The sequence below is a fragment of the Melitaea cinxia genome, chromosome 7 (assembly GCF_905220565.1).
Source record: "Melitaea cinxia chromosome 7, ilMelCinx1.1, whole genome shotgun sequence".
In the NCBI taxonomy this organism is placed as follows: domain Eukaryota; kingdom Metazoa; phylum Arthropoda; class Insecta; order Lepidoptera; family Nymphalidae; genus Melitaea; species Melitaea cinxia.
Genome location: NC_059400.1, coordinates 7,037,873 through 7,065,494, shown reverse-complemented (window position 1 = coordinate 7,065,494; position 27,622 = coordinate 7,037,873). Strand labels below are relative to the sequence as shown.

General features: G+C 31.2%; 2 protein-coding genes across 3 annotated transcripts; one reads left to right on the top strand and one right to left on the bottom strand.

Moving 5' to 3' along the window:
• Positions 1-15,801: 15,801 nt before the first annotated feature.
• LOC123655296 (protein AAR2 homolog) lies at positions 15,802-19,096 on the top strand. Its single transcript, XM_045591111.1, has 5 exons — positions 15,802-16,112; positions 16,442-16,644; positions 17,159-17,404; positions 17,744-17,870; positions 18,524-19,096. Exons 1-5 carry the CDS (start codon positions 15,910-15,912, stop codon positions 18,933-18,935), a joined length of 1,191 nt encoding a protein of 396 aa, XP_045447067.1. The 5' UTR covers positions 15,802-15,909; the 3' UTR covers positions 18,936-19,096.
• A 461-nt stretch (positions 19,097-19,557) lies between these two features.
• Positions 19,558-22,737, bottom strand: LOC123655295 (MKI67 FHA domain-interacting nucleolar phosphoprotein-like). 2 transcript variants are annotated; one of them, XM_045591110.1, is made up of 9 exons: positions 22,515-22,737; positions 22,245-22,436; positions 21,594-21,771; positions 21,061-21,161; positions 20,927-20,988; positions 20,310-20,842; positions 20,186-20,279; positions 19,831-19,934; positions 19,558-19,669 (listed from the first exon to the last, which is right to left on the bottom strand). In XM_045591110.1, the coding sequence occupies exons 1-9, from the start codon at positions 22,593-22,595 to the stop codon at positions 19,587-19,589; spliced, it is 1,428 nt and encodes a 475-aa protein (XP_045447066.1). In that variant the 5' UTR covers positions 22,596-22,737; the 3' UTR covers positions 19,558-19,586. The 2 variants fall into 2 exon arrangements, with proteins under 2 accessions (XP_045447066.1, XP_045447065.1); XM_045591109.1 differs by having other exon boundaries at positions 20,186-20,842.
• Positions 22,738-27,622: the final 4,885 nt, after the last annotated feature.

Sequence of the window (27,622 nt, the reverse complement as noted above, 5' to 3'; positions counted from 1 at the left end):
AGCTCTCTGCCAGTGAAAGTCTCGTCAAAATCCGTCTAGCCGTTTCACAGATTAGCCGGAACCAACAGACAGATAGACAGCAAGACAGACAGACATAAATTGTAAGAAATGTTATTTTGGTATATGTACCGTGTACACATCCATATGCATTTAGTAAAAAGCAGCTATTTTTATATTACAAACAGACACTCCAATTTAATTTATTTGTATAGATTTACATATTTAAACAACGAATAACTGTTATACTCGTAGTATATTAAACTTCAAACATTTCATTTTCATTACTTTTTGCAACACAAGCAAAATGGATATAAATATTTTATTTAAAATTTGCCAAAATAATAATTTAAATTGCGCTTCAACAATAAATTATTATGAACATTTAAACATTTTATAAAACAAAAACACGTGTTAGACAAACAAAGAAAATTTTCACCGCGATTAAATACACTCCACTAATTTTTAAACCGTAATTTTCTCTAAGCGGTCTCATCATTCCTGGCTAACACTAGAAGTTAGCCAAAATAAATTCACTGGAATAAAAGTAATGTACGTTAAAAGAGAATTTTTTTTGAAATAAAAGTAGCGTGTGATAAGATAAGTAATAGCGTTTAGGACTAAAATTATATTTCAAACAGAAACTTAACTGTCTCACATAAATTCTGGTTACAGTTTAAAGCGTATTCCGTCTATAAATGCAAATACAAAAACAGTGACAAATCTAAAATTATGCCAATCAGAACACAATGAGATAAGATTGTATGATAGCGACTTTTGTTATGATTTATTCAACGAAACCCTATAAATATTCTCTTTGGAGCGAACCACGAGACGCAACTAGTCTTTAAATTATTGCCTGAAAGAGTATTTTGTCTAGGAGTGTTTAGAAAATTATACCTATTCACAATATTTGATACCCTAAAGGATAATGCAAATCTATTATGTACATAATAACAATATTGCAATATGGTTGCAATGTTAATCGCATTGCGAATGCAATCATTAGAGATTCCTTTGAAGCGATGGTAGGCATCGCGCGTAGTTAACAAGATTATGACGAGCGTACTGCTTGTCGCTCTCCAACAACCTTCTAGAATACATATGACTCACGTATATTCTGTTTACATACCGAGAATTATTATCATCCAGTAAGATAAATATTCGCTAATAAGGTATACTTTCGAGTAACAACCATCTTTTTATTTTAATCTGTTGAAATAATACATAAAACTTATTTACAATCCGTAATAAAAAATATTTACTTCATTAAAATAAAATAAAAAAGATTTATTACGCAGGATATCAACAAAGTATATTTATACTTATATTATAATATCTACAAACACAAAATTTGTTCATCACAGTAATTTTAATACTGCGTTTATACAACTTTTTTTTAAACAAAACTTACGATTCGAAATCTGGCTATAAAACTTTTTACTTACTTGAGAAATGTTGAACTATTTTGTTATATCAATAAATAAATAAGGTCACAAACAGTATAACCAGAAGCTGAAATAACATCTATATTATGCACGTAATACTTACGAGATTTAAAACGTGCACTTTGGCTGAACAATTTTTCCTCGCCTTTCAGCTCTAGTGGCTAGCGGGCTCTCGACACGAGCCCTGGCGTTGATAGGGCACAATCCCTCTATGACCGCGATCCTCGTCAGCGACTTTTTCCCTTTGTTCTCTTTCCACCTAATCCAGGTATCAAGTAAAACAGATATTTATTGGTTTACAAGAAAATGAAAATAAATTATTACAGTATCCATGTTATTTGATTACTAAAAATGTTTTGAAAAATTGCTTTTGTAAATTAAAATAGTTAGTAAAATAGTAGTCTTTTTGTTATAATTTTTACTTAAATAGAATATGTGTTAATTGTGTTCCAATATACTGTAACAGCTTCTAAGTATTCCTATTTAAGATGGTGGGTATATAAGTGATACCAAATTTCTCTTGGAACGTGTATAACGAAAGTTTAGCATTTAAAAATAAACGTTGCTGAACTGGATTTTGGATTGGAACTCGCACGATAACATTTATATCGTCAGTCTTATTTTTATAATTTTTCAGTTTTTTTTATACATTGAACCGTCTCAACTTATTATTATAAACTTATTAATTTGTAAGTTGATCAGCCGTACCTAATATATAAACTTCTCGTGTCGCGGAGCATTTCATCACCGTGGTCTTTTCAATCGTTCTCGACCAGCCGACCTGAGCTATTACAACTTTATTAACAAGTGCGAAATTTACCTTCATATTCTAACGATATTGTAGCCATTTTTTCATCGTCTAAAAACTAGGATAAAACGACATTTTCTAAAAATGAATCCTAGCTAGATTTATTTATCTCCCCCGAAATTCCCTGCATACTAAATTTCATGAAAAATCGTTGGAGCTGTTTCCAAAATTCAGATTCTATATATAGAAGACATACAAGAATTGCTCGTTTAATAGTATAAGATGTTTACTTGTAATATCATAAAACGACGTGGAAGTGGAAATTGCAGATAAATCACAAGTTGAGCGGTGAATAGTTAATACAATGGTTATATTTTTCCGCATAAATCAAGCTTGTGACTAATGAGGCACGTAACAATACATTCGTATTACGTGAAACCGAACGTAGCTTTACTCAGCAATTCAGCACTACGCGGCAAACGGCAAATGATACGTAATGATATTCCGAGCTGGAAAAATTATAATGTGGTAAAATTATTCTACCAACGTATACAAATTATTTAATACGCTTTTTTGTGATAGAACTATACTTATTTAAAATTGTGATTACTGAGTTATTTTAAAATTATATCTATGTATTTTATTAGTATATTTAAAATCATTTTGTTGGATTTGGTATAATTTAGTAATGTATGTTCCTGCTTTTTTTATGAACCTTATTATATTTCTCTTGTAGCTCGACAAATCAACATACAATACAAATTCCCGACAGCACAAAAATCATCTGAAAAACCGAACTGATGTGCACTTCTAACAATATATTAAAATCGCTGGGTAACCGAGCTTTGCTCGGTATTTTTAGTAAATCGTGTTTTATTGGAAATCACACTAGGTCGGCAAACAAGCGTACGGCTCACCTGGTGATAAGCGATTACCGTAGCTTATAGACACCTGCAACGCCAGAAGCACTGCAAGCGCGTTGCCGACCCAATCCCCAATCCCAGGAGCTCTGGTCACCTTACTCACCAACAGGAACACAATACTGTTTGAAAACAGTATTATTTAGCTGTGATCTAATACGAATTACATAGATAGATAGTTTAATAGTATTAGATATACATTAAAATCAATAGTTTTATAATAAAACGAAAATATAATACAAATGAAAACTATAGTGATTATCTTCTCCGCGACTTTACCTTCTGCCCTCTACGGAAAACCGTAAAACAAATAAATGCAATTAGTCCCCAACGAACGTTCTTACTAATTAACTTAATCAAGTTTCTTTATTTCAGACTCTTTTTATATTCAACTCGCACATTTACCGATTTAAAATAAATTAATTCATTTTATTAGGTTATTCTATGCCGACATTTACCGTAGGTACTTACTTTTTAGTTTTATATATTATAAAATCTGTCAATCCACTTTTTATCGTAAAACTATGTCATCGTAAAACTAAATCAATCTATTTAGTTTCTCAAACAAAAACGTTTTTATTTCTAACAAACAGGGTTAAATAAATATTTACATAAATTAGTATCTTCACTTTATTTTTGACTTTTTTAAATATAAAAATGTATTTATTTTATTAAAGGATCCATACATCGCAATCATTAATTGGCAAATTGTAGTTAACACCTCGAGCACTGTTGCAATCGTGCTCGTAGTACTAGCCTAAACTAGATTGCAAAATTGAATGTTTGTTTTGGTTTGGATCCTCCAGCCACAATGCAATCCGGTGGATTGTGGACAAATTCAATTTTCTCCGCGCCAATAACAGAAACAATAACTGGAGGACTGGCGTCGGATTAGGCGAGAAGAAATCGGAAATAAACAAACTCGCTTTGTTAAATAAAGTCTAATTGACTGTTTTCAAATTAATTTTCTGAAATTTAAAATTGGTCGGTTAAATTAAAATAAAAAAGTATAACTATATAAAATAAAACTCTCCAAACAGGTAAGATTATAAACGTGCTTTATACGTACCTAGTATTTATTTGAGTACTAGCTGCCCGGACAGACTTCGTTCTGTCAAAAGTTATTAGTAAATATTAAATTATTTTTTTTAATTTTTTTGTATTATAACCTCTGGGCCTTAAGGAACATACAAAAAAAATAAATTAGCTGAATTGGTTGAGTCATTCTCTTATATGCGCTTAGCAACATTTATTTTTATTTATATAGATTATTAAATCTCAACATAAACGATCCGTTTTCTAAAATGAAAAAAGTGGACACTTGTGAAATAATTTGAGATTATTGCAGGAATACTCAGACGGCAGTTAAGGTTCAGAGTGGCGTATCATAAGACGGATACTCTCGACCTTTACGAGAACATCCTAAGCCACTACAAGAGTTCAAACCACGTACTTCAATTTTTTCCTGACTTGCGTTCTAGTTTTACGTAATTTATTTGTTGGTTACGGTTTTAATTGAAATAGCTTAAGGCTTTTTATATAATTTTAATATTTTAATTCAAGATTTTTTCATACAACTAAATCAAATAAAAAAAAAATATATATATATATATATATTATTTGATTTGGTCGATTACTTATATATAAGTAATGTTTAAAATATTTTCACTGTGATGTGATGTGTGTTCACGGATAGCTTTGTCATTTATGAACCGATTTTGATGATACTTTTTAACCGACTTCCAAAAAAGGAGGAGGTTCTCAATTCGACTGTATTTTTTTTATTTTTTTTTTATGTATGTTACATCAGAACTTTTGACCGGGTAGACCGATTTCAACAAATTTTGTTTTAATCGAAAGGTGGTGTGTGCCAATTGGTCCCATTTAAATTTATTTGAGATCTAACAACTACTTTTCGAGTTATATCTAATAATGCGTTTTTACTTGACGCTTATTTCGTCGAGCTACGTTGTATTATACCGCATAACTTTCTACTGGATGTACCGATTTTGATAATTCTTTTTTTTGTTGGAAAGGGGATATCTTTAGTTTGGTACCATGATAAGGAAACCAGGATCTGATGATGGGATCCCAGAGAAATCGAGGGAAATTTTCGAAAATCCGCAATAACTTTTTACTGGGTGTACCGATTTTAATAATTTTTAATTTAATCGAAAGCTGATGTTTGTCATGTGGTCACATATAAATTTTATCGAGATCTGATAACTACTTTTTGAGTAATCTTTGATAACGCGTAGTGGCTTGACTATTTTTTTGTCGATCTACGTTGTATTACTTGTCGATGTAATTGAAGTCGGTTTTTTTTTCGTTTGCGAGCAAACACAATTGTCTTATTTATAATTTTATATTGTTTTGTTTTGTATCATGGTACCAAACTAGGGATATCTCCTTTCCAACGAAACAAGAATTATCAAAATCGGTTCATAAACGACGGAGTTATCCCCGAACATACATAAAATATATATACGGTCGAATTGAGTAACCTCCTCCTTTTTTTGAAGTCGGTTAAACAAAATCAAATACGGTTATTTTAATATAACTTTAAAGGAATTTCGTAAAGCAAAGGCGTCTCGATTTAACGATTTCTTCAAAACTTGGTAGTACATTATATATAATAACTTGTAAGATAACCAACACACAGTTGATGTACTCCGACGCCACGTTCAGACTCCCCAGGGACATAAACACTATTAAAAGTTTCCGCAACACTATGAAAGCTCCGACGTAACTAGTTTGTATGTAGTTTCAATCCTAATACCAGAGAGTAAAACAGGTATCGACAAAGCAGAACAAAACATTGACAAGCAAAATAAAGAACACAAATTCCAAAAAAAAATCGACTGAATAAGCGATTCGGTATCCCTACTAATATTACAAATGTAAATGTAAGTTTGCTTGTTACGCTTTCACGTGAAAACTACTTGAGCGATCATAATGAAACTTTGTACTCATATACTTAGAGGTATTAAAAGTAACATCGGATACTTTTTATCAAAAAATTCAATGCAAGCGAAGACGCGGATAAAGCTAGTTTCACATTAAGTAGCTACGTTCCGTAGTACGTATAAGATATGAAACAAAAAAAGTGTGTGTGTGTAATTTTGTAAAAGGTTTAATTTTCAATAGATGCAAATGGTATAAAAACTTTAATCCACATATACAATACTCAAAATCACAATCCAATCATTTTTATTTTCTGCATAAAGCGAAAAATACAGAAATATAGATGTATTGTTTTATTCACATGACAGTTTCATTTCAAACATTTTATATGTATGTAGAGTGTAGGTAGTCGTAATCCACATGCACATATACCGTGGTCCCAAGCGATTACCTATCCTTAAATTTCCCGATGAAAACAAAGAATCCCAGAACATAGGTCCGCGAGAGAAGCGAATGGAAATTTACATCTTAATTTCCCAGGTGAATATCGCTGATACTATTCGTCAGACATATCAAAAATCAAGCTATTTTTCATATAGGTATTACAAGAACATATTTTCGTGAAGTCAATTACATAGGATGATATTTTTATTTTACATTTTTTACTTAAATTTTTTTAAATAAATAAAGTTATAGGTATCGTATAGGTACTCTCATCTACTCTTGTAATATGAACTTGGTATATAGCTACTGATTTTACAAATATTGTTTTTTTTCTGTAAAAATACTTTAAGCATTACTTATAAAAACTGACATAATTTGATTTATTAGGAAATCTACTTTGACTAGCCCGTTGGTGCAGTTTGTAGTAGCCCTGCTTTCTGCTCCGCGGATTGTGGATTCGATTCCCTCTTGAGACTGGTTGTAATATTTGTTTTTATATATTTATAATATTTGTATGTATATAGTCAATTACTCATTATTAAAATAACTATACTATAAAACTTATTTTAATTAGGTACGATTGATTGATACCTTATTACCATGCTTTTATTTAGCTTGGGTTATATGTATGTATGTATGTAATGGAATCTTTGAGCATAATTTTCACCAACTTCCAGAAGTTTGATTAAATTGAAACTTTGCACACGTATCAAGGACCGATGACAATGTAATAATTCAGTAACAGTTTCCCAATATCCTTATTAGGACCGCCAGGATTAATAAACTCTTTCGTCGATCCTCTGTAAAGACGTAAGAGAGATAAAGCTAGCGCACGATCTGCGCATACCATGTCCGCAAATAATTAATTGAAAAATCGAAGTAAAAAATAAATTATAGTTTTAAAAAACTAAAAAACCACGCTTTTATAGCTAATGGAACTAAAAAAGTAGAAAATAATTTTTAATTCAAAAGAATTTATATTACAATAGTAGAAAATCGAACAATCAATCATAATTAATTAATCTATAATATAAAAATGAATCGCTGAATGTGTTGCTAAGCGCAAAACTCGAGAACGGTTGGACCGATTTCGCTAATTCTTTTTTTTAAATATTCCTTGAAGTACGAGGATGGTTCTTACGGAGAGAAAAATTCTAAAAAATTTTTTAAATTTCCTGAAAAAGTCTAAAAACAACACTTTTCTATACTCCCATACAAAAGATTTGTGATAATACTTGAAAGGCAATTTGAACTTTAATACCATACGATAAAGTTTGTGTTAGGCGATACGAAGTTCGCCGGGTCAGCTAGTCTATAATATAAAAATGAGTCGCTGAATGTGTTGCTAAGCGCAAAACTCGAGAACGGTTGGACCGATTTCGCTAATTCTTTTTTTAAAATATTCCTTGAAGTACGAGGATGGTTCTTACGGAGAGAAAAATTCTAAAAAAAAAATTAAATTTCCTAAAAAAGTCTAAAACAACACGTTTCTATACTCCCATACAAAAGATTTGTGATAATACTTAAAAGTCAATTTGAACTTTAATACCATACGATAAAGTTTGTGTTAGGCGATACGAAGTTCGCCGGGTCAGCTAGTTCAAAATAAAATTATAATACAATTTAAGTTATTAAGAGAATAATTCAATTCAGAGTAAAAAGCGTGGGGTGCTTGATATAGTAAATGTACTTAACAATTATTCTACTTACAACTATCTATGTGCGGAGAGTTACAAAAACATAGTAAAAAGTTATGAAAATATAGTAAAATGCCCATTGGCGCAGTTTGTAGTGGCCCTGTATTCTGTTCCGCGGGTTGCGGTTTCGATTCCCGCCTGAGTCTGGGTGTAATATGTGTATTTATATATTTATATATGTATTTTTTCTATGTATATTTATCAAAAAAATATTGCTGCAGCCACCTGTTACCTATAACACAGGCATTAAGTTGCTTACCTTAAGAAGAGACGACTGTGTGTGAATTTTATAAGATATACATATATATATATATCACATCATATATATATATGTATATATATATATATATATATATATACTAGTACCTGGGTGACCGAGCTCAGCTCGTTATTTTTAGTAAATCGTGAAGGATTAGTAGTAGAAGAGAGAGTTAAAATGATTCGCTGCCGGTTTGGATGAAGTCTTTTTTAACCGACTTCAAAAAAAGAGGAGGTTGCTCAATTCGGCTGAAGGAAACTCAATATATATATATAAATCGCATCTTCGGTGCAACAAAGTCACAATTCAGGACACTTTTTTTGTTATGTCTTTTATTAGGACTTTCTGATAATTTAATATAAGATTTTTAAACTATAGCAAAGAAAGTAAACTATTAATTTTATAAAGATTTCAAACCTACTATAAATAGTAGTCCAGAAATGAGGTCTCGGAACGTCCGGCTAGGTCTACCCCTTTCAACCCTTATATCCACACTCACCTTATACACTTTTTTCGTCAATCGTTCTTCACTCATTCTCTCGACATGACAAACCATCTTCTTACAGACCACAACGTTTCCTTATCTCACTATTTCTTATCCTGTCATTCAGTTTAACTCCTATCATACTTCTTAACGCCCTCATCTCAACTACATTTATTCTGCTTTCATGTTTCTTCTGCCATACTCAACTTTCACTTCCGTACATGAGTGTCGGAACCAACACCCCCTCATGCACAGCCAAACGAGCCTTGTTAGACACCTTCCGACTGCTCATAAATGAGTGCAAGGCTCTATTCACCCTGTTTCCTGCATTCACTCTTCTTTCAATATCACTCTCACACTTTCTATCTCTTGTAAACTTTGAACCCAAATACACAAACTCATTCACCTGTTCAATTTGTTCATCTCCAATCACGATATTGCAGTCTGTCACTGCCTCATCACTTTCAAACACCATCACTTTCTTCTTCTTTATATTATCTTCATTCCCTTTCTTACAAAAGCTCCACTCATAGCAGTTACCATCTCCTGCAACTCCTCGGCCGAAGACGCAAGTAATACTTGGTCATCAGCGTAGAGAAGACATTTGACGAGAAATTCATTAATTCTCAACCCACTTTCATTTTCTTTTAAATCTTTCAAACAATTGTCCATGAACAGATTAAACAGCCACGGTAACGCTACACATCCCTGTCTAACACCTTTTTCGATATTGAACCATTCTGTGTATGCCCCATTTATCCTCACACAAACACTAGAATCCCTATAACGAGATTGCAATGCTTGTATGAGGATACTGCTCACACTATTCACGGACAATGCTGACCACAATTCATTCCACATCACTCTGTCATAGGCCTTTTCTAAATCCACGAACGCGCAATAGACTTTTTTATTTTTGGCCAAACACTTTTCGGCTATGCACTGCAAAGAAAAGATCTGACCCGTACATCCCATTCCCTTTCTATATCCCGCTTGAGCATCCCATACTTTATCCTCTGTTTCATTCACAACCCTCTCAATCAACACTTTTGCATAAGCTATAAGAATAAAGACTAAGAGCCTTAAGCCAGTGTGAATGAGGAAGGATGAAAGAAAGAAATATTATGCTGAATGAAAGTGCGAGAAGAATTAATGCGAGAACTAGTATGAATGAGATTTGAGAACACAGACTCGCATAACGTGCGGGGGCATAGAAAAAAAAAACACTTTTGCATACAATTTACCGACGACGCTGAGGAGGCTTATACCGCGGCAATTCCTGCAGTCCTGTCGTGACCTTTTTCCCTTGTACAATGAAACGATTACGGCTTTTCACCAGTCTCCCGGTACTTGCCCATTTCGCCAGCACAAATTGAAAAGGCGGTACAGCTAGCTAGCCACTATGCCATGTCCAGCCTTCAGCATTTCGACGGTAATCCTGCCATACCCTGCAGCCTTACCTAATCTCATACTTTTCAACGCTTTCAGTATTTCATCCATGCTTATCTCACTTTCATCACCATTTATACTCTCTTCCATGGAAGGTGCCGTATTTTGTACCTGCACTTCCTCTCTTTCGAACAAACATTCAAAATACTCTTTCCATCTCTTTAACACACATTCTTCTCCTTTTATAATGTTCCCATCTTGACTCCTGATTGTACTCAGTTCCGAGGTAGAGGTTTTTCCTCTGGCAGTTTTGACGGATTTCCAGAAAATGTTGATGTTTGACTGGTAATCTTCAGTGAGCCTTCTATCAAAATCATCCTTTCTTTCTTCTTTCTTTCTAGACACAACTTCTTTCGCCGCTAATTTCAATCTTTTATACTTCGTTCTTGCTTCCTTTATCTCATCATCCATTGCCTTTTGAACTTTTTGGTTAGCTTTTGTTACTAACCAATCCAACCACGCTTTCTTCTTTTCTTGCACAGCCTTTTGTACATCTTTATCCATCCACACATTATAGTTCTTTCTTATTAATAATTATAATTTAAATTATAAAAACCGTAAAAAAAAAACGTTTATAAACTCTATTTAAATTTACCTTCGATGACATGTTCACTTTCTACCTCTTCAAAGTTTATTAGGCATCGCATACAGCGTAGTTTATTAAATCCACTAATTGCAAACGATAACTAAAACGCTATTTCTGATTGCCGCTACCGTCTCGCTGTAGTGGTGCTCGAGACGGGAATTCGTCACCTGTTGAAAAATAATTAGGCAAAAAAATCTGTACTAAAACAAAAAATCAGGTGCTGTAGTTAACGGCAGGCTCTGTGTTAAACACTCGACGGCAACTCAAAAAATTCAGACGAATTTTTGGTGAAAATTTTGCATTAAATATACATATGTATAGGCATTACCAGACAGTGTGTAATTCTATGACAGCGTGTTCATCAATATCCATCAGTTCCAAATTTAATAGTAGGTATATATGTCTTTTATCTAAATAAATTATCTATAGGTACAACATACTTACTATACTCATATGTAGTATAGTAAATTATAATGCAATTAGTTTTTAATTAGTGTTTTTTTTTTTTATTTACTAACTGAGTTATAACAATGAACCTAAAACTAAAAACCTTAAATATATATATATAATATTGTCTTCATACACATATACATATATACATATATATATTATTGTCGTCAGCTTATTAAGTATTATGTATGTAGGTATGTAGGTATGTATGTATGTATGGATGTATGCATATATGTATGTATGTATGTTTGTATGTATTTATGTATGCAAGGTTGTATCTGTTTATGTATGTTTATGTTTTTATGGTATATATATATATATATATATATATATATATATATATATATATATATATATATATATATATATATATGAATTTATTTGCACATGTATATACTAAGCCACTAACGTTACTTTATATTTCCTCCCTTTTTTCTTCTTTATTTGAATTTTCGTCTGCTCTTGTACGTCCTAAGGTTGGCTGGTAGAGAATGCTTTTAGCATGAAGCCCACCTTTTGTACAATTCTTTAATTTATTGTGTAATAAAGTATCAATAAATAAATAAATATAATAACTAAAAACTATTGTTAAAAGGAGTGCTCTTAGGCAATGTTCCGAAGATACTGGCAGCATTCCGTTGTATAGCTAGACTAATTATTTATCCGAGGTAGCTGCCAGCTCTTCGATCTCCTGTGACGTTGAATAACCTTTTTGCTACTCGTATTTCAACTCAATGACACCGAAAAAAATATTAATTAACAAATAACAAGACAAACAGATTTACATGCCTATTTGTATTGATAATGTGAGAAAAAAAAATTAAATTATACATTTGTTTACAGAAATTATCATTACATTATTTTACAGTAATTTTCGCATATTTTTTTATTTTTGTGAAAGTATCAAACCGGTTTATCACACTATAACAACAGGTGTTTGGCGCGTGTGAGCAAAAGAGACGGCTGCGCGGAATTTAGCGTGGACCTTAGCTCAAAGAGGGCTGGCGCTCGAGTCTTGACTGATTTACTAGGTTTGATGCGTGGTATTATATACTATCTTTTTATTTTTAATACAAAAGGTATTAAAACTAATTAAATATATTGATTATTTTTTTTATGTTCCTAAATGATGTAAATTTACTTTGGTTTAAATAGTTCCTTAAAATTTCTTTGTTTTCTACGAAAAATATCGCTTTTAAAATTGTACTTATTTGGAAAATATTTGTAAATTTAAAATTTTATTACGGATTAACGGAGATACAAATGAAAAAAATCTGTATTATGTATTAACAAAAACATATTACACATCATTATCATCATCATTACAGCCTATACAGTCCACTGCTGGACATAGGCCTCCACAAGTTTACGCCAAAAATAACGTGAACTCATGGCTTTTGCCCATAGTAACCACGCTGGGCAGGCGGGTTGGTGACCGCAGAGCTGGCTTTGTCGCACCGAAGACGTTGCCGCCCGTCTTCGGCCCGTGCATTTCAAAGCCAGAAGTTGGATGGTTATCCCGCCAACGGTCGGCCCTTTAAGTTCCAAGGTGGAAGCGGAACTGTGTTATCCCTTAGTCGCCTCTTACGACACCCACGGGAAGAGAGGGGGTGCCTATATTCTTTAGTACCGTGCCACACAGTATATATATATTACACATATCACCACATTTTTTTATACAGTTTTAAGGTATAGGTTATAGAAAAATAGGACTTCAAATAATACATTTCGACCGTTTACCCATTGAGGCGGCTGATGAAAAAGTTAATAATTTTGTACACACAATATAAATCATAACTCTGATCCATTATCTTACTACAACAAAGTATGTTATATAACAACAGTCAATAAATTTAAAATAAAAATAAAAAATCAATTTTATGAAACAATTTTTTTTTAATTGATTTAGTTTTTTCAGTTTACGAATGAATCTAAAATTAACGATATAAATAAAATAGCATTTTATGACATCGACACCGACAAACATATTAATTAACAAATAACAAGACAAACAGATTGAAATGCCTATTTGGATTGATAATGTGAGAAAAGAAAATTAAATTATATATTTGTTTACAGAAATTATCATTATATTATTTTATAGTCATTTTCGTAATATGTTTATTTTATTTATATTTTATTATGAAAGTATCAAATGCGGTTTATCCGCTATAACAACAGGCGCTTGGCGCGTGTGAGCGAAAGAGACGGCTGCACAGAATTTGGCGTGGACCTTACCTCTAAGAGCACTAGTGCTCGACTGATTTACTTGGCTTGATGCGTGGTAATATATACTATCTTTTTATTATTTAATATAAAATGTGTTAAAAATGATTACATCTTTTAATTTTTTTTTTTTTTTTTTTGGATTCCTTAATGATGTAAGTTTACTTTGATGAAGATAGTTCGTTAAAATTTTTTAGTTTTCTAAGAAAAATATCGCTTTTAAAATTGTACTTATTTGGAAAATACTCGTAACTTTAAATTTTTTTATCGTTTAATAGAGATTCAAATGGAATAAAAATCTGTGATAGTCGTCAACAAAATTATATTCCACATATTACGATATATTTTTAAAATGGTTTCAATGTAGAGGTTATTGAAAAGTGGGGCTTCAAAGTATACATTGCGACCGTTTATCCAAGGAGGAGGCTGATGAAAAGGTTAATAATTTTATACACATAATATAAATCAAAATTCTGATCTGACTATCGACTACAACAAAGGTTGCTCTATTATATTTCAAGAATATAAATTACATTATTGCAACCAACACTGAGATTAACGACGTCAAAATATTACAATTTACCGATTTTTGTGAAATGGTTCTTAACCACGTACAAAATTCTTCAAAACGTATTTTTCGGATATTTTAAAACATTTCAAGCATTCACAAATGTTAAATCTATGTGTGAATTGTGTGAATTGCTGAAGAAATTTTTATGATTACTTGCGGCGCCACCGTGTAAAGATTATTTTCTGCTATACATATTAATCTTATACTATTAAACGAGCAATTCTTGTATATATAATCTGAATCTCGGAAATGTCTCCAACGATTTTCGTGAAATTTAGTATACAGGGAATTTCGGGGGCAATAAGTCGAATGTCGTTTTATCCCTGTTTTTAGGCAATGAAAAAATGGCTACAATATTGTTAGAATACAAAGATAAATTTTGCACCTGTAAATAAAATTGTAATAGCTCAGAGGAAATTGGCCGGTCGCAATCGACCGAACAGATCATGGAACAAATCCTCATATTTCCAAGATCGATAATCATTTTTTTTTTTTTTCTAATTGCTCTCGTTATTTTTTATTTAAATAGTCAGTTCATATGTTTTTATTATTATGTTGGTAAAATCGAAAAATACTATTCATATTTTATCAATATGTAATTCGTATTTAACTATGATTCCCAAAACACACGATTTACTAAAATTACCGAGCTAAGCTCGGTCACCCAGGTACTGAAAACTTAATTACGCATCAAAATATCGACCGGAAGGTCATAAAAACATCACATTAAATCTTCAAATGCAAACAGTTAAATCCAAAATAACTCATTGCTACTCATTTGAAGGCACAAAAAGGCACATAAAGAAATTTAACAAAAATATGTATGATTTTAAGAAGGAAAGTGAGTCTGAAAATAATAAAGATGAGGCAGTTGAGGATGAAAGTGGAAAATAATGAAAAAAGTATGAAATCTACCTTTTATTACTTTACCTACGGCTTTCTCCTGTTTTTAACCGACTTCCAAAAAAGGAGGAGGTTCTCAATTCTACTGGTTTTTTTTTCCTTTTTTTTTATATATGTTACATCAGAACTTTTGACCAGGTAGACCGATTTCGATAAATTTTGTTTTAATCGAAAGGTGATGTGTGCCAATTGGTCCCATTTAAATTTATTTGAGATCTAACAACTACTTTTCGAGTTATATCTATTAATGCGTTTTTACGCGTTTATGCGTTTACTTGACGCTTTTTTCGTCGACCTACGTTGTATTATACCGCATAACTTTCTACTGGATGTACCGATTTTGATAATTCTTTTTTTGGTTGGAAAGGGGATAACCCTAGTTTGGTACCATGAAAAGGAAACCAGGATCTGATGATAGGATCTCAGAGAAATCGAGGGAAACTCTTGAAAATCCGCAATAACTTTTTACTGGGTGTACCGATTTTGATAATTTTTAATTTAATCGAAGTGGTCACATACAAATTTTATTGAGATCTGCTACTTTTTGAGTAATCCTTGATAACGCATAGTTACTTGACTATTTTTTCGTCGATCTACGTATTACTCGTCGATGTAATTGAAGTCGGTTTTTTTTTTTCGTTTGCGAGCAAACACAATTATTTATTAGTGAGCTGATGTTTTTTAGTTTCTTGGGGTTGGCAACACAGTTCCTGTCGTTTGTCAATGTCAACGGAAACTGGGTGTAAAATTGTAAACATATTTACTTTGTATGTTGTATTTTTAATATAATTTACTGAGTTGTATTTATCACAAACAGTACAAAATGGACCAAGACACTGCTAAAAAGCTCCTCGTTGAAGGAGGAACATTTGTGTTTCTCGGTGTACCCGAAGAGACGCAATTTGGTATTGATATGCAATGTTGGAACACAGACGAAGATTTTCGTGGAATAAAAATGATTCCGCCGGGCATTCACTATATTCACTATTCTGCTGTAAGTAAAGGAACTGGAGACATTTCACCAAGGTAAGTTTTCATGAATTATTGTTAAGATACTAAGAGATCTCTTAAGAATTTGGAAACAGTACCATTTCAACATTAGTATTAGTTTTTAACTACGTATAAAATCATATTATCATTATTAACACACCTGCAAATAATATAAATATATGATGATTATTAGAAAACAAGTTTGCACTCACCTTAAATTTCAATTATATTTTGTTACATGTAAAACTTCAAATACATATGCGATAGAAAAATAATTTTTCAAATTGAACCTGTTCTTGAAATTTGACCATTCAAAAAGTTGTCAACACAGCAGTACAAAATATTAATATAAATTACATTTTTAGGTCAGGGTTTATGCATTATTTCGAAAAAAAGGAGTTCATGGTTAAAATGTGGGATAAAAATATGGAAGATATAAGTAAGGATGAAATCAGCGAAGAAAGTATTCAGCGTCTAAAAGACAATCTTCTTAACATAGATAAACATCTAGCTCCCTATCCATATGAGATTTGGCAAAAATGGAAACTGTTAACCTCACAAATAACAGGTAATTACCACTCTATTTGTAAAAGGTAATCATTAAACATTTTTTATATAATTTATAATTTATACATGAAATATATTTGAGTACCATGTTTGGATAGTTGAAATGATATTTCTTATTAACCATATAACCAGACAAGCTGGAGATACACATAACATCTCACTACCAGGCAAAGACCTATTTTTCTAGACAAGATAAGGGTGCAAGTTTAATCTATGCTATCATGCCATACTGCTTCTCTACAGATTGTTAGATAATTTTCCTAACAGTTGGTGTCAAGTTCTTAACAATAAACCAAAAAACTTACGGACCCTTTTAGGCGGTGGGGACAAAATACAAACATGGAATACACAGAAATTGAAGTCACAGCAGCTGGCTTTTAAGCAATTAAACAAATTACGATACCACAACAGTTGACATCCCAAAACTGTCAAGGAAGCTATGCATTTACATAACAATTGTATTCTTTAATGTATTTCTTTTCTTTTTATTCATATTATTCCTTAAAATATTCCAGCTGAATTAGCAAAGAAATTATCTCCAATAAATGGTCTTATCAGAGCTTCTGTTGACCTTCTTCCCATGAGTGATAAGGATAGACCTAGAGGGGTTAAAGCAAATGAATCAATGGAATCCGATTCTGAATTAAAAGGCTGTCAAAGTGGTCAATCTACATCTGGCCAGTCTGATGCTAAAAGGGTTAAAAGAACTACAAGAGAAGAAAAAGAAAAGGCTATGTTACCAGATTTAAAGCCAGCCCCAGGTACACTTATGTTATTTTGTAATAATGTATAAATATACATGTTTACTATTTAGTTGCTTAACACCATTTATTTTTTCTTTAATTTCACTATAATATTATTAGATACAGATTATATATTTAAATACTTTTCAACATAAAATTTGTTTAGTGTTTCGACAGAAAATATTATGTAAATTTTGTTTAGTAAAACAACTTAAATGTGTAATTTTACATAAAACATAGTGTAAAAAAATTATCAAATTTATATCTACTATTATCTGTATGTGCATTTTGGGTACAAGTGTGTAATTTTATTTTATTAGTAGTGTTTTTTCTTTACAATATCGTGCTTCTTCATAGGAGCAGCAATGAGGTTTACAGAAATACCTCAAGATAAATACCCACCAGGTTCTACAGCAGAGGAAATCACAAAGCACTATTTAGACCAATCTTATACTTTAGATCTCATGATCTCACAACATGATGAGTAAGTTGAAATTATTGAGATATTTAAACACTACTAATGGCTATGAAAAATATTTATTATTATTTAATCATCATCATCATTACAGCCTATACAGTCCACTGCTGGACATAGGCCTCCACAAGTTTACGCCAAAAATAACGTGAACTCATGTGTTTTGCCCATAGTCACCACGCTGGGCAGGCGGGTTGGTGACCGCAGTACTGGCTTTGTCGCACCGAAGACGCTGTTGCCCGTCTTCGGCCTGTGTATTTCAAAGCCAGCAGCTGGATGGTTATGCCGCCATCGGTCGGCTTCTAAGTTCCAAGGTGGTTGTGGAACCTTGTTATCCCTTAGTCGCCTCTTACGACACCCACGGGAAGAGAGAGGGTGGCTAAATTCTTTAGTGCCGTAGCCACACAGCATTATATTACACATATTATTTAATAGTAAACATTAAAACTTAGAACAATTTACTTTTCCTATTGAATCATATTTTTTTTTATCTCAAAATATAAATATGTATTAATATTAAAAAGAATACTGCTACTCTAAAACTTTTTTATAAAAGGTTAAAGATGTATTTTCTTGTTTTCTTTAAATTATTTAATTTTTTAACATTAAAATGTATCCTACGTTTAATTTTAAAACAACATTAATTTTTAACTACTTTTTAGGCCTCTACATATCATTGGTGAGCTTCAATTTGCATACCTTTGTTTCCTTATTGGGCACTCCCTTGAGGCTTTTGAACACTGGAAAAATCTAGTAGTTTTACTATGCTCCTGTGATGAAGCTATTCACAAACACAGGAGTGTTTTCTTCCACTTCATCAGAACAATAGAGATACAAATAGATGAAATGCCAGAAGAATTTTTGGCAGATATTGTTATGAATAAGAATTTAGTTTATAAGAAATTACGAGAGTTCTTCCGCACAGCATATGCTAGCAAGGTGGATGGACGGTTACAGACTATGATTGATAGGTTTAAGGAAAACTTAACACAAAAACTTCAATGGGACTTTACAGGCCTAGATAATGATGAAGAAGATGAAAGACCTGTCATAGTTAAATTAAATACAGAATAAATACTTAATTGTAGATCTTAATGTAATTCTCAAAAAGTTATCTAAAATGCTACAAAATAAATAATTTCTGACATTAAGTTATATTAGACATGTAATCTAACAGAAATTAATTTTTGTGTACTGTGTATACAATATACATTAAAAGTATATTAAAACCTAAACTTTTTTATTGATACATACTTCTACACATAGAATCTACATACAGAACCCTGTAAGAAAAACTGACAGACAGTCTACACTTTTACCACATATTGCGTAAATGACGATGCTACTATCTTAATCTCTATTTTATAAACAATTTTATAAGACTTCATTACAGTATAAAATAATAAAAATATTAATTTTATATGTATTTAAATAAACAAACAAAAAATTTTACATTAAAATTTTATGATATAATTTTTAATAATGTCACACATCACTTGTTGTGTGGTCTTAATAAATTGTGACAAATATTTTGTCAAAAGTAGCATATATTATAGTTTTTCAGCAATCTTGTATCTTCCATTGTAATACCAGCATCGTAAAGGTATATGTGATTTTTAAAAAGTAAACAATTTTTTTCTTATATGTTTAATTTATTCTTGTTTTAATTATCTCTTAATTTAAAACATTGTTACAAAAAATAAAGAAAAACAATTGGTTATTTATTTATTTTCTCTTTTTAATTACTTTATTCAGTGTTTTCTTACTTTGCTTTTCAAATTTTCCCTTTTTTGGAGTGACTGGCTCACCTAGAGAAAACATAATAAAATAAAAAACATTTATTTATATAAGTTCATTTTGGCTATGAAAATGTAACATACAGTTAAAAAAGAATACAATATTAAATTGAAGAGTAGTATTGTTTATTTTATTAAGTGAAGGACAGTAAAAAATAAAAAACAAAACTTACTTGTAGCATTCTTTCTCTTTTCTGGTATATTTTTTGTCATTCCTTTGTCTTGCTTACTCTTTACTAGCTTTACTTCACTTTTTTCTTGTGCAACGTTTGTTTTTCTGAAAATAAATTACAACAATTTCTGTCATATAAATGATGAGTATATCCTTTAAAAAATCAGTTTACCATTACAAAGCAAATTAATAAAAATTCATTTAGCCGTACTCAACATTAATTTTTGTTAAATTCTCAATATGATGTGTAATACATATTACATGTAACAAAAACACAATAAAGAAAAAAGTAATATAAACTATAAAAAATAAAGTTTAAGTACAGAAAGTAGTACTACATAACAAAAATTACTTACATTTTTCCTTTAACATTATTTGATTTCTGTACTACCTCATTCAAATCTTCACTCTCTTCACCAGATAGTAAGTTATCATCATCATCCTGATCACCTGATAAGTCATCATCATCACTCTGACCATCTGATAAGTCACTATTATCACTCTGATCATCTGATGATAACTCATCATCATCACTATTAATGATCTCTTCAAATGCATCAGAATCAAAGTCTGCACTGTCACTCTCTGATTCGTTAATTTTAATAAATGTTTCAGATTCTTTCTGAGAAACTTCTTTATTTGATTTCTCCTGTTTATGTAATTTTTTTTTCGTGTCCTTTCCTTGGGTTAAATTTTTATTTACATTTTCTTTTAATTGTTCTTTCTGTGATTTTGTAATTTTTTGTTTGGTTTGTTTGTTTTTGGGATTTTCATTCTTTACATCAAGTAGTTTTGTTTTCACATCTATTGATTCACTTTTAATTATTGATGGTTTTTTTATTTTTTCTTCAGCTTTTACTTTCTTCTCTGATACTACTGTAGTTGTATCTAAATTTTTAACATCATCTTTACATGTTTCAACAAATTTGTTTAAAACTTCTGGTACATCAACTGGTACAAAGAATTCATAATCAATACCCAATTTTTGTAACTTTTCTTTAGTATTTGAAAGACTGTAACAAAGCAATCAGTCATTGAAAAAAAATAATAAAATATAATAATTTATATATAAATTCTATATAACAACAAAAGCATACTTGGATAAGAGTTTTTTTGCGATCAAAAGCTCTTCCTTGTCAGTTTTTTCTGCATTCAATGCCTAAAAGATAACATAAGTACATCAATTTACAATAATGAAAATTTAATATAATTTATTTTATACCTATTATACCTTTTTCATTTTTAGTCTTAGTTCACTTCCTGGATTGTTTTGAAAATTCCATTTTTTTCTCCTTGCATGCAACTTTTGCTTTTCAGGTGGTATGTACACCGCTGCAAAAATAATTTTGTTTAAAATATAGATTACATCACCTATTTGTTATTAAATAAATACATACAACCAAAAAAAATTAAAAAGTTATTTCTATTTTTAGCAAAGGCATTTAACAAGAACTGTTTCTAACTAGTGAAAATGCTTCTATCTATCTATTTCTAAACTATTCTATCTAAAAACTGGGTTTAACTGTAACATATACACAAGAATATTTTAGTTATTATCATTATGTGTTATAACAATGATTTTTTTATATATATAATGAGTATATTGTTTATTTTATGTTGTATATCACAGCGAATATTTAACATGTTGACACACTGGCCAGGATCCTTTTACTTTAGAGGAGGTCTTTTTTTCATCTTCATTTGCAACACCTTTTAAGGCTAGACCAATATTGTAATCACTACAAATTGTTGTTATTTTAATACCTTTAATCAATCTCTTTCCCATCAAATAATTATTCATCGTCTCGGCAACAATTTCAGCAACAGCAGGCTCCTTGAACTCCACAAAGGCATAACCCTTTGAGTTCCCAGTATGCTTAGATCTAATTACTCTTGTATTTGTTACCATACCAAACTGTTTAAAATATTCCGTCATTTGATACTGAAAAATATTCAAGATAAAGTATAATTAGTGAAAAATGCAATATTTTCAAGTAATACATTATTAGCTTTGACTAACCCGTTGGCACTGTTTGTAGTGACCCTGCTTTCTGCTCCGAGGGTTGTGGGTTCGATTCCCACCCGAGTCTGGGTGTAATATAAATATTTATTTATATATGTATAAATTATAAGTATGTTTATAGAAAAAAAATGAAGTTATACCAGTCAGCTGTTACCTATAACACAAGCATTAAGTTACTTACTTTAGGAACAGACAACCGTGTGTGTATGTGTGGATATTTATTATTTAGCTAATAATTGACATGTGAATTGCATAAATTATATTTTATAATTATTTGCACAACATCTTATATTTATTGATAAATGTTAGTAACAAACAACTTGTTAATAAGTACTATATGAATTCGTTAAGAAGAAAACAAAAAAGGTCAAAATGAGTGTTTTGAAATTAACCTCATAAAATCCATGTGGAATATGAGAAAGATACACCAATCCTCTGTTTCGTATTTCACGTTTTTTATTACTGTTGGTTTTTTTAACATCTTCTTTTACTTTCTTTTTTTCTTCAGGTATTGGCTTCTTAACTGGTACTGACTTCTTAAATGGTTTTGATTCCTCATTTTGTTTTACTTTCTTGGTGTTTTTCTAAAAAATAAATCAATATATCATCAAATCAAAAGTTAGGTTAATAGAAACATTCACGTGGTTATAAAACAAAGATACCTTTAACAATTTCTTAATCCCTCTGACTGACTTGACAAACTGTTTTTGTTTACTGGAATCTAAAGCAACACTTTCTTCCATGGTGATAGCAAAATATTTAACACTAAGTAGAGCGGCAAATGATCGGCATAAGAATAATCAAATATTATCCATATACATATATGTTAAAGACAGAGCAATGTCAATCTCAATGCTGTCAGTGGTAAATTTGATCGTTTGACAACTGAGTGCCTAGTGCGAGTTTTGTATAATCCGTCTCGCAATAAAGGGCGTAAACTTCATTTTTAACCGACTTCCAAAAAAGAAGGAGATTCTCAATTCGACTGTATTTTTTTTTTTTTTAATGTATGTTACATCGGAACTTTTGACTGGGTGGAGCGATTTCGACAAATTTTCTTTTAATCGAAAGGTAGTGTGTGCCAATTGGTCCCATTTAAATTTATTTGAGATCTAACAATTACTTTTCGAGCTATATCTAATAATGCGTTTTTACTTGACGCTTTTTTCGTCGACCTACGTTGTATTATACCGCATAACTTTCTACTGGATGTACCGATTTTGATAATTCTTTTTTTGCTGGAAAGCAGATATCCCTAGTTTGGGACCATGATAAGGAAACCAGGATCTGATGATGGGATCCCAGAGAAATCGAGGGAAACTCTTGAAAATCCGCAATAACTTTTTACTGGGTGTACCGATTTTGATAATTCTTTTTTTGTTGGAAAGAAGACCGATTTTAATAAATACCGATACCGAACCCCGAATACCGATTTTAATAATTTTTAATTTAATCGTAAGCTGATATTTGTCATGTGGTCACGTATAAATTTCATTGAGATCTGATAACTACTTTTTGAGTAATCTTTGATAACGCGCAGTTACTTGAGTATTTTTTCGTTGATCTACGTTGTATTACTCGTCGATGTAATTGAAGTCGGTTTTTTTTTCGTTTGCGAGCAAACACAATTATGTATGGGAAATTCGGCATGTCAACCTAGTTCTCGCGTTTGCCGCTAGATGACTCTGTATCGATTGTATCGTATATTATTCTTTATCGTCTAGGCTGCAGTGTTTAAATTCCCATGCAAAATAATCTTCACGTATAAACGCGTTTCTCCCATGTTTCTGTGAATAAAACTCGCACTAGGCACTCTGTACTTCTAAACAGGCTAGAGAACAGAAATAGAAATATACGTGACTTATATTGTAGTATTCGAATTATTTAACTACATATATCATTCGAATGATGTAGGAAAATTATAAAATTACTAAAAACACCCCCTGGACGATCTTAATTTATGATTAAAAATATATGTTTTACATTAATTCTGATAAAAACACAAAATTTTCAATACGAGAGTTCTGATTGTATTGGATCGATTTCTCAACTTATGTAAAATTCTCATCGCCACACTTCAAATTTATTTATTAGTAGCAGTGCTAAACATTTTTTAAATGAGATAACACCTCGCCTTATTGCCTCCACTGGTGACAAGAGGGCTGGTGCATTTTTTGCCCAGAGCATCGGCATAGCGATTCAACCGGGAAATGCTGCCAGCATTCTTGGCACAATTCCACGCGGACATGATTTATACCAAAACTATCTGTAAGTATTTAGTTCTTAAGTTGTGAATTGTAAATATGTATAATATTTTGTATAAATAAATATATATAATTACAAAAGAAAAAAAATATTTTATCGTATACATTTTCATTCATAATTTATTTTCATTTTTTTATTACTTTATTTAAGGTTAATAGTTTTTTAAGTATTCTTTTAACACACATTCTCATGTGATTCTCATCAATCCTCATTCCAAATGATATTTGCTAAGGCTGAATAACTTAGAATACGATGTACCTTAACTTTTCCCGGTAACTATGTGCTGATGCTGGTTCCTACGGTGTTAAATTCTTTCTTCTCTTTAACACTGTTCGTTCAAGTTCATCAAGTTCTTCGATTTAAGTAACCATCAGTGTATGAGGAAGTTGATGCGAATTTTTTTTATACCTTACCTTATCCATTACACAAAAACAAAAATATTTGAATGTATTATGTATGTAATCTTCTTCAAGGTTGGTGTTGAAATATTTTTCTATTTATTATTTGCAACGATTTAAGTCGAAATCTTAGAATTTAATTTCGATACAAAAATAAAGAACAATAACTCTGCCCATTCATTCATTTATTTTTTGAAGGCTGCCTTAAAATGTAACTAGGTATGCATGCGTTAGTGGAAGTTAACTTTAAAACGCGTGGTTAATAAAGTCTAAATTAAGTTTATATCAAGAGTTATGCAAAGCAATATACTTGGAAAATCACATACCTATCTACTTATACCTTCTACTTATCTAGCTTTATATCATATTCTTATGTTAGTATATAATATCGTATGTACTTTAGTATTATTACTTTAGAAACACAGTGCACTGTCAAACTGTTCATTGTTTTTGCTGCACTCTTTATCACATAAATTGTATCTTTTTTTCTGCAAATAAGTAAATAAATAAATAATAAATACTTATTTATTTAGCAACTACTAAACGAATAATTAATATTTTTAAACTAAAAATCACAGAGCAACACGGAGGGGAGTAGCCATTTACAGGCGTTCCTCTCTGTCAAGTTATAAGGCCAAATGGCCATATGCGTACAATAAAACTAGTTGCAACCGGACTAATCACTAGACTAAATCTAGTTGCGCGATTGAATCAACGTCCTACAAAAAAAAATGCCAAATTGTTCTGTTTTTTGCTGCAAAAAGAGATCACCTTTCATACGTAAGTATTTTTTAATCACATTATTACTTGTATACTTCTTTTAAACCTTTTTTAAACTTAAAAATTACAAATATTATCGGTCGTGTTGACTCGATTTTTTACAAACACAGGTCGCTCGCCCTCATAAAATATGCGGATCGATCGAGCGACTGATCGAAGTCTATTTCCGAGAAGTCACTGTCGCCGAGCGATAGTGTTGTTACCGGTTTGTTTGTAGATATTTATCGATAAAAACGGCATAGGCAAAAGTAGAGAGAGACATTTTTGGGATTTGGTTTATTTAAAATATTATATTGCTAGCTTTTTTTAATAAACATAGTTATATAATAATAGACGTATTACGTATACGTTTATTATTAAATATAATACACGTATTATGAGTATTAACACATTTTACTAGAATTACTTAATGTGAACTTTTAACAGGTTTTCTAAAAATCCAAATTTAAGGGATACATGGAAAAAAATGGTAATAACAGACTAACGTGGACGCCCACAAAAAAAGAATAGTGTAATTTGTTCAGATCATATCAATACCACTAACTTTCAAGTGTTGGCGAAAAATAGGAGGAAATTAGTCGAGGTCACCAAACCAACACTAACGCCACACTGTTTTTGTCCCGTAAGTTTTTTTTTGGCTCATGTACAAGGTAATCAAGATATAGTTTACCTTAGTCATAGTAGTGAAATGAAGCTTAGATTTATCAACTTTGAAAATTAACAATGTTAAATCCACCCTTTCAGAGTCATCAACAAATCATTCAATCTAGCAGATGACAGGCTATCATCTTATGATGCCATTAATGCTACGCTCCCTATTCATGATTCGTTGACATCACCGTGTACATCATCAACTCCTCAAAATGTGGGTTAACTTTAAATCGTTTATTATAGACTGGCATTGTTTGGCACAACAACGTTGCACCAAACGTATTGTGACATAATTATAATAGTTAGACATATGCTGTCGCGACACTTTTTAACCGACTTCCAAAAAGAGAGGAGGTTCTCAATTAGACTGTATTTTTATGTATGTTAGTTACTTCAGAACTTATGACTGGGTGAACCGATTTTGATGATTTTTAATTTAATAGAAAGCTGATATTTATCATGTGGTCGCGTTCAAATTTCATCGAAATCTGATAACAACTTTTTGAGTAACCTTTGATAACGCGTATATATTACGTATATTGTATTACTTGTCGATGTAATTGAGGTCGGTTTTTTTTTTCGTTTGCGAGCAAATACAATTATTGTAGATAAAGATGTGTTCTACAAAGTCTTACTTCATTATATATTTATATTATCATTAGTTTTTGCAGCGCACGTAATGTAAGGAATTTTTTAGGTTATTTTTTTATCCATTGGGTTACATTATTGGAGTTTTAGTATGGACCCCTAATATTTTTGAAAATATAGTATAACCTATGTCGCTCAGGGATAGTGAAGCTTCTCAACGGTGAAATAATTTTTTGAATCAGTCCAGTAGTTTCAGAGCCTATTCGATGCTAATAAACAAACAATCAAATCTTTACTCTTTATAATCGTTTATTTTACATGAAGATCTTTGATTTGTAGTATATAATAAATTAAGTCTATTTTTATAATAACGTCTTACCTTTGTATCAATTTAAAAACCTTATTTCCCTAACCGAGTACTTGAATTTATCGATAATGCATATCGACAGTTGTTACAACCACGGCTGTAAGCAACTTGTCAGTGTAGTTGCGGCGTGTCATTATACTGTAATGACACAGAATGTGTCTATGTATGTGTGACAAATGTAAGTTGTGTTTTTAATTTAGTATGTGTGTTTCGTAGTGATAGACGATTATTTTTGTGTGGGAATTAGATAAAGTAAGCATGTGTGTAATTTCCCCCCGCAAAAAATGCCAGACAGTTTTGTATCGATAAAAAACGCCAGGGCTACTCCCCTCCGTGTTGCTCTATGCTTTAAATATGTCATTAAATCAATTCAAATTTACTGTTAAATAAAATCGATTATTATTTCAAATCGATATGGTAACGTGTGAGGGAATCACTAATTTCAAATTTTCTTACATGGTAGCAAGTTAGCAACAGTAGTCGCAGTGCTTAATAGGAATAAAAATTCTATTGAATTGTCAATTGTCTATTGTCATTGTCAAGTATCGTCTGTCAAGCGAGTAAAAGTTTTTTTGTGTATGCTTTTAAAGCATTTTCTTAGATATATATAGATACACTAATAGTTCATACAAGATCTAGCGTAGTACAAACGCTAAATAAGTTACACCTATATTTTAATTATACACCAAAACTGGAGGCAACTGATTCTGGGCCATATTAC

Coding starts and splice junctions, on each gene's coding strand:
- LOC123655295 (XM_045591109.1), bottom strand. CDS start 22,595: ATGGAAGAAAGTGTTGCTTTAGATTCCAGTAAACAAAAACAGTTTGTC. Junction 21,162..21,593: donor GGGAAAGAGATTGATTAAAG/GTATTAAAATAA, acceptor TTATTTTTGCAG/CGGTGTACATACCACCTGAA. Junction 19,670..19,830: donor AAAGAGAAAGAATGCTACAA/GTAAGTTTTGTT, acceptor TGTTTTCTCTAG/GTGAGCCAGTCACTCCAAAA.
- LOC123655296 (XM_045591111.1), top strand. CDS start 15,910: ATGGACCAAGACACTGCTAAAAAGCTCCTCGTTGAAGGAGGAACATTT. Junction 17,405..17,743: donor AGATTTAAAGCCAGCCCCAG/GTACACTTATGT, acceptor GCTTCTTCATAG/GAGCAGCAATGAGGTTTACA. Junction 17,871..18,523: donor ATGATCTCACAACATGATGA/GTAAGTTGAAAT, acceptor ACTACTTTTTAG/GCCTCTACATATCATTGGTG.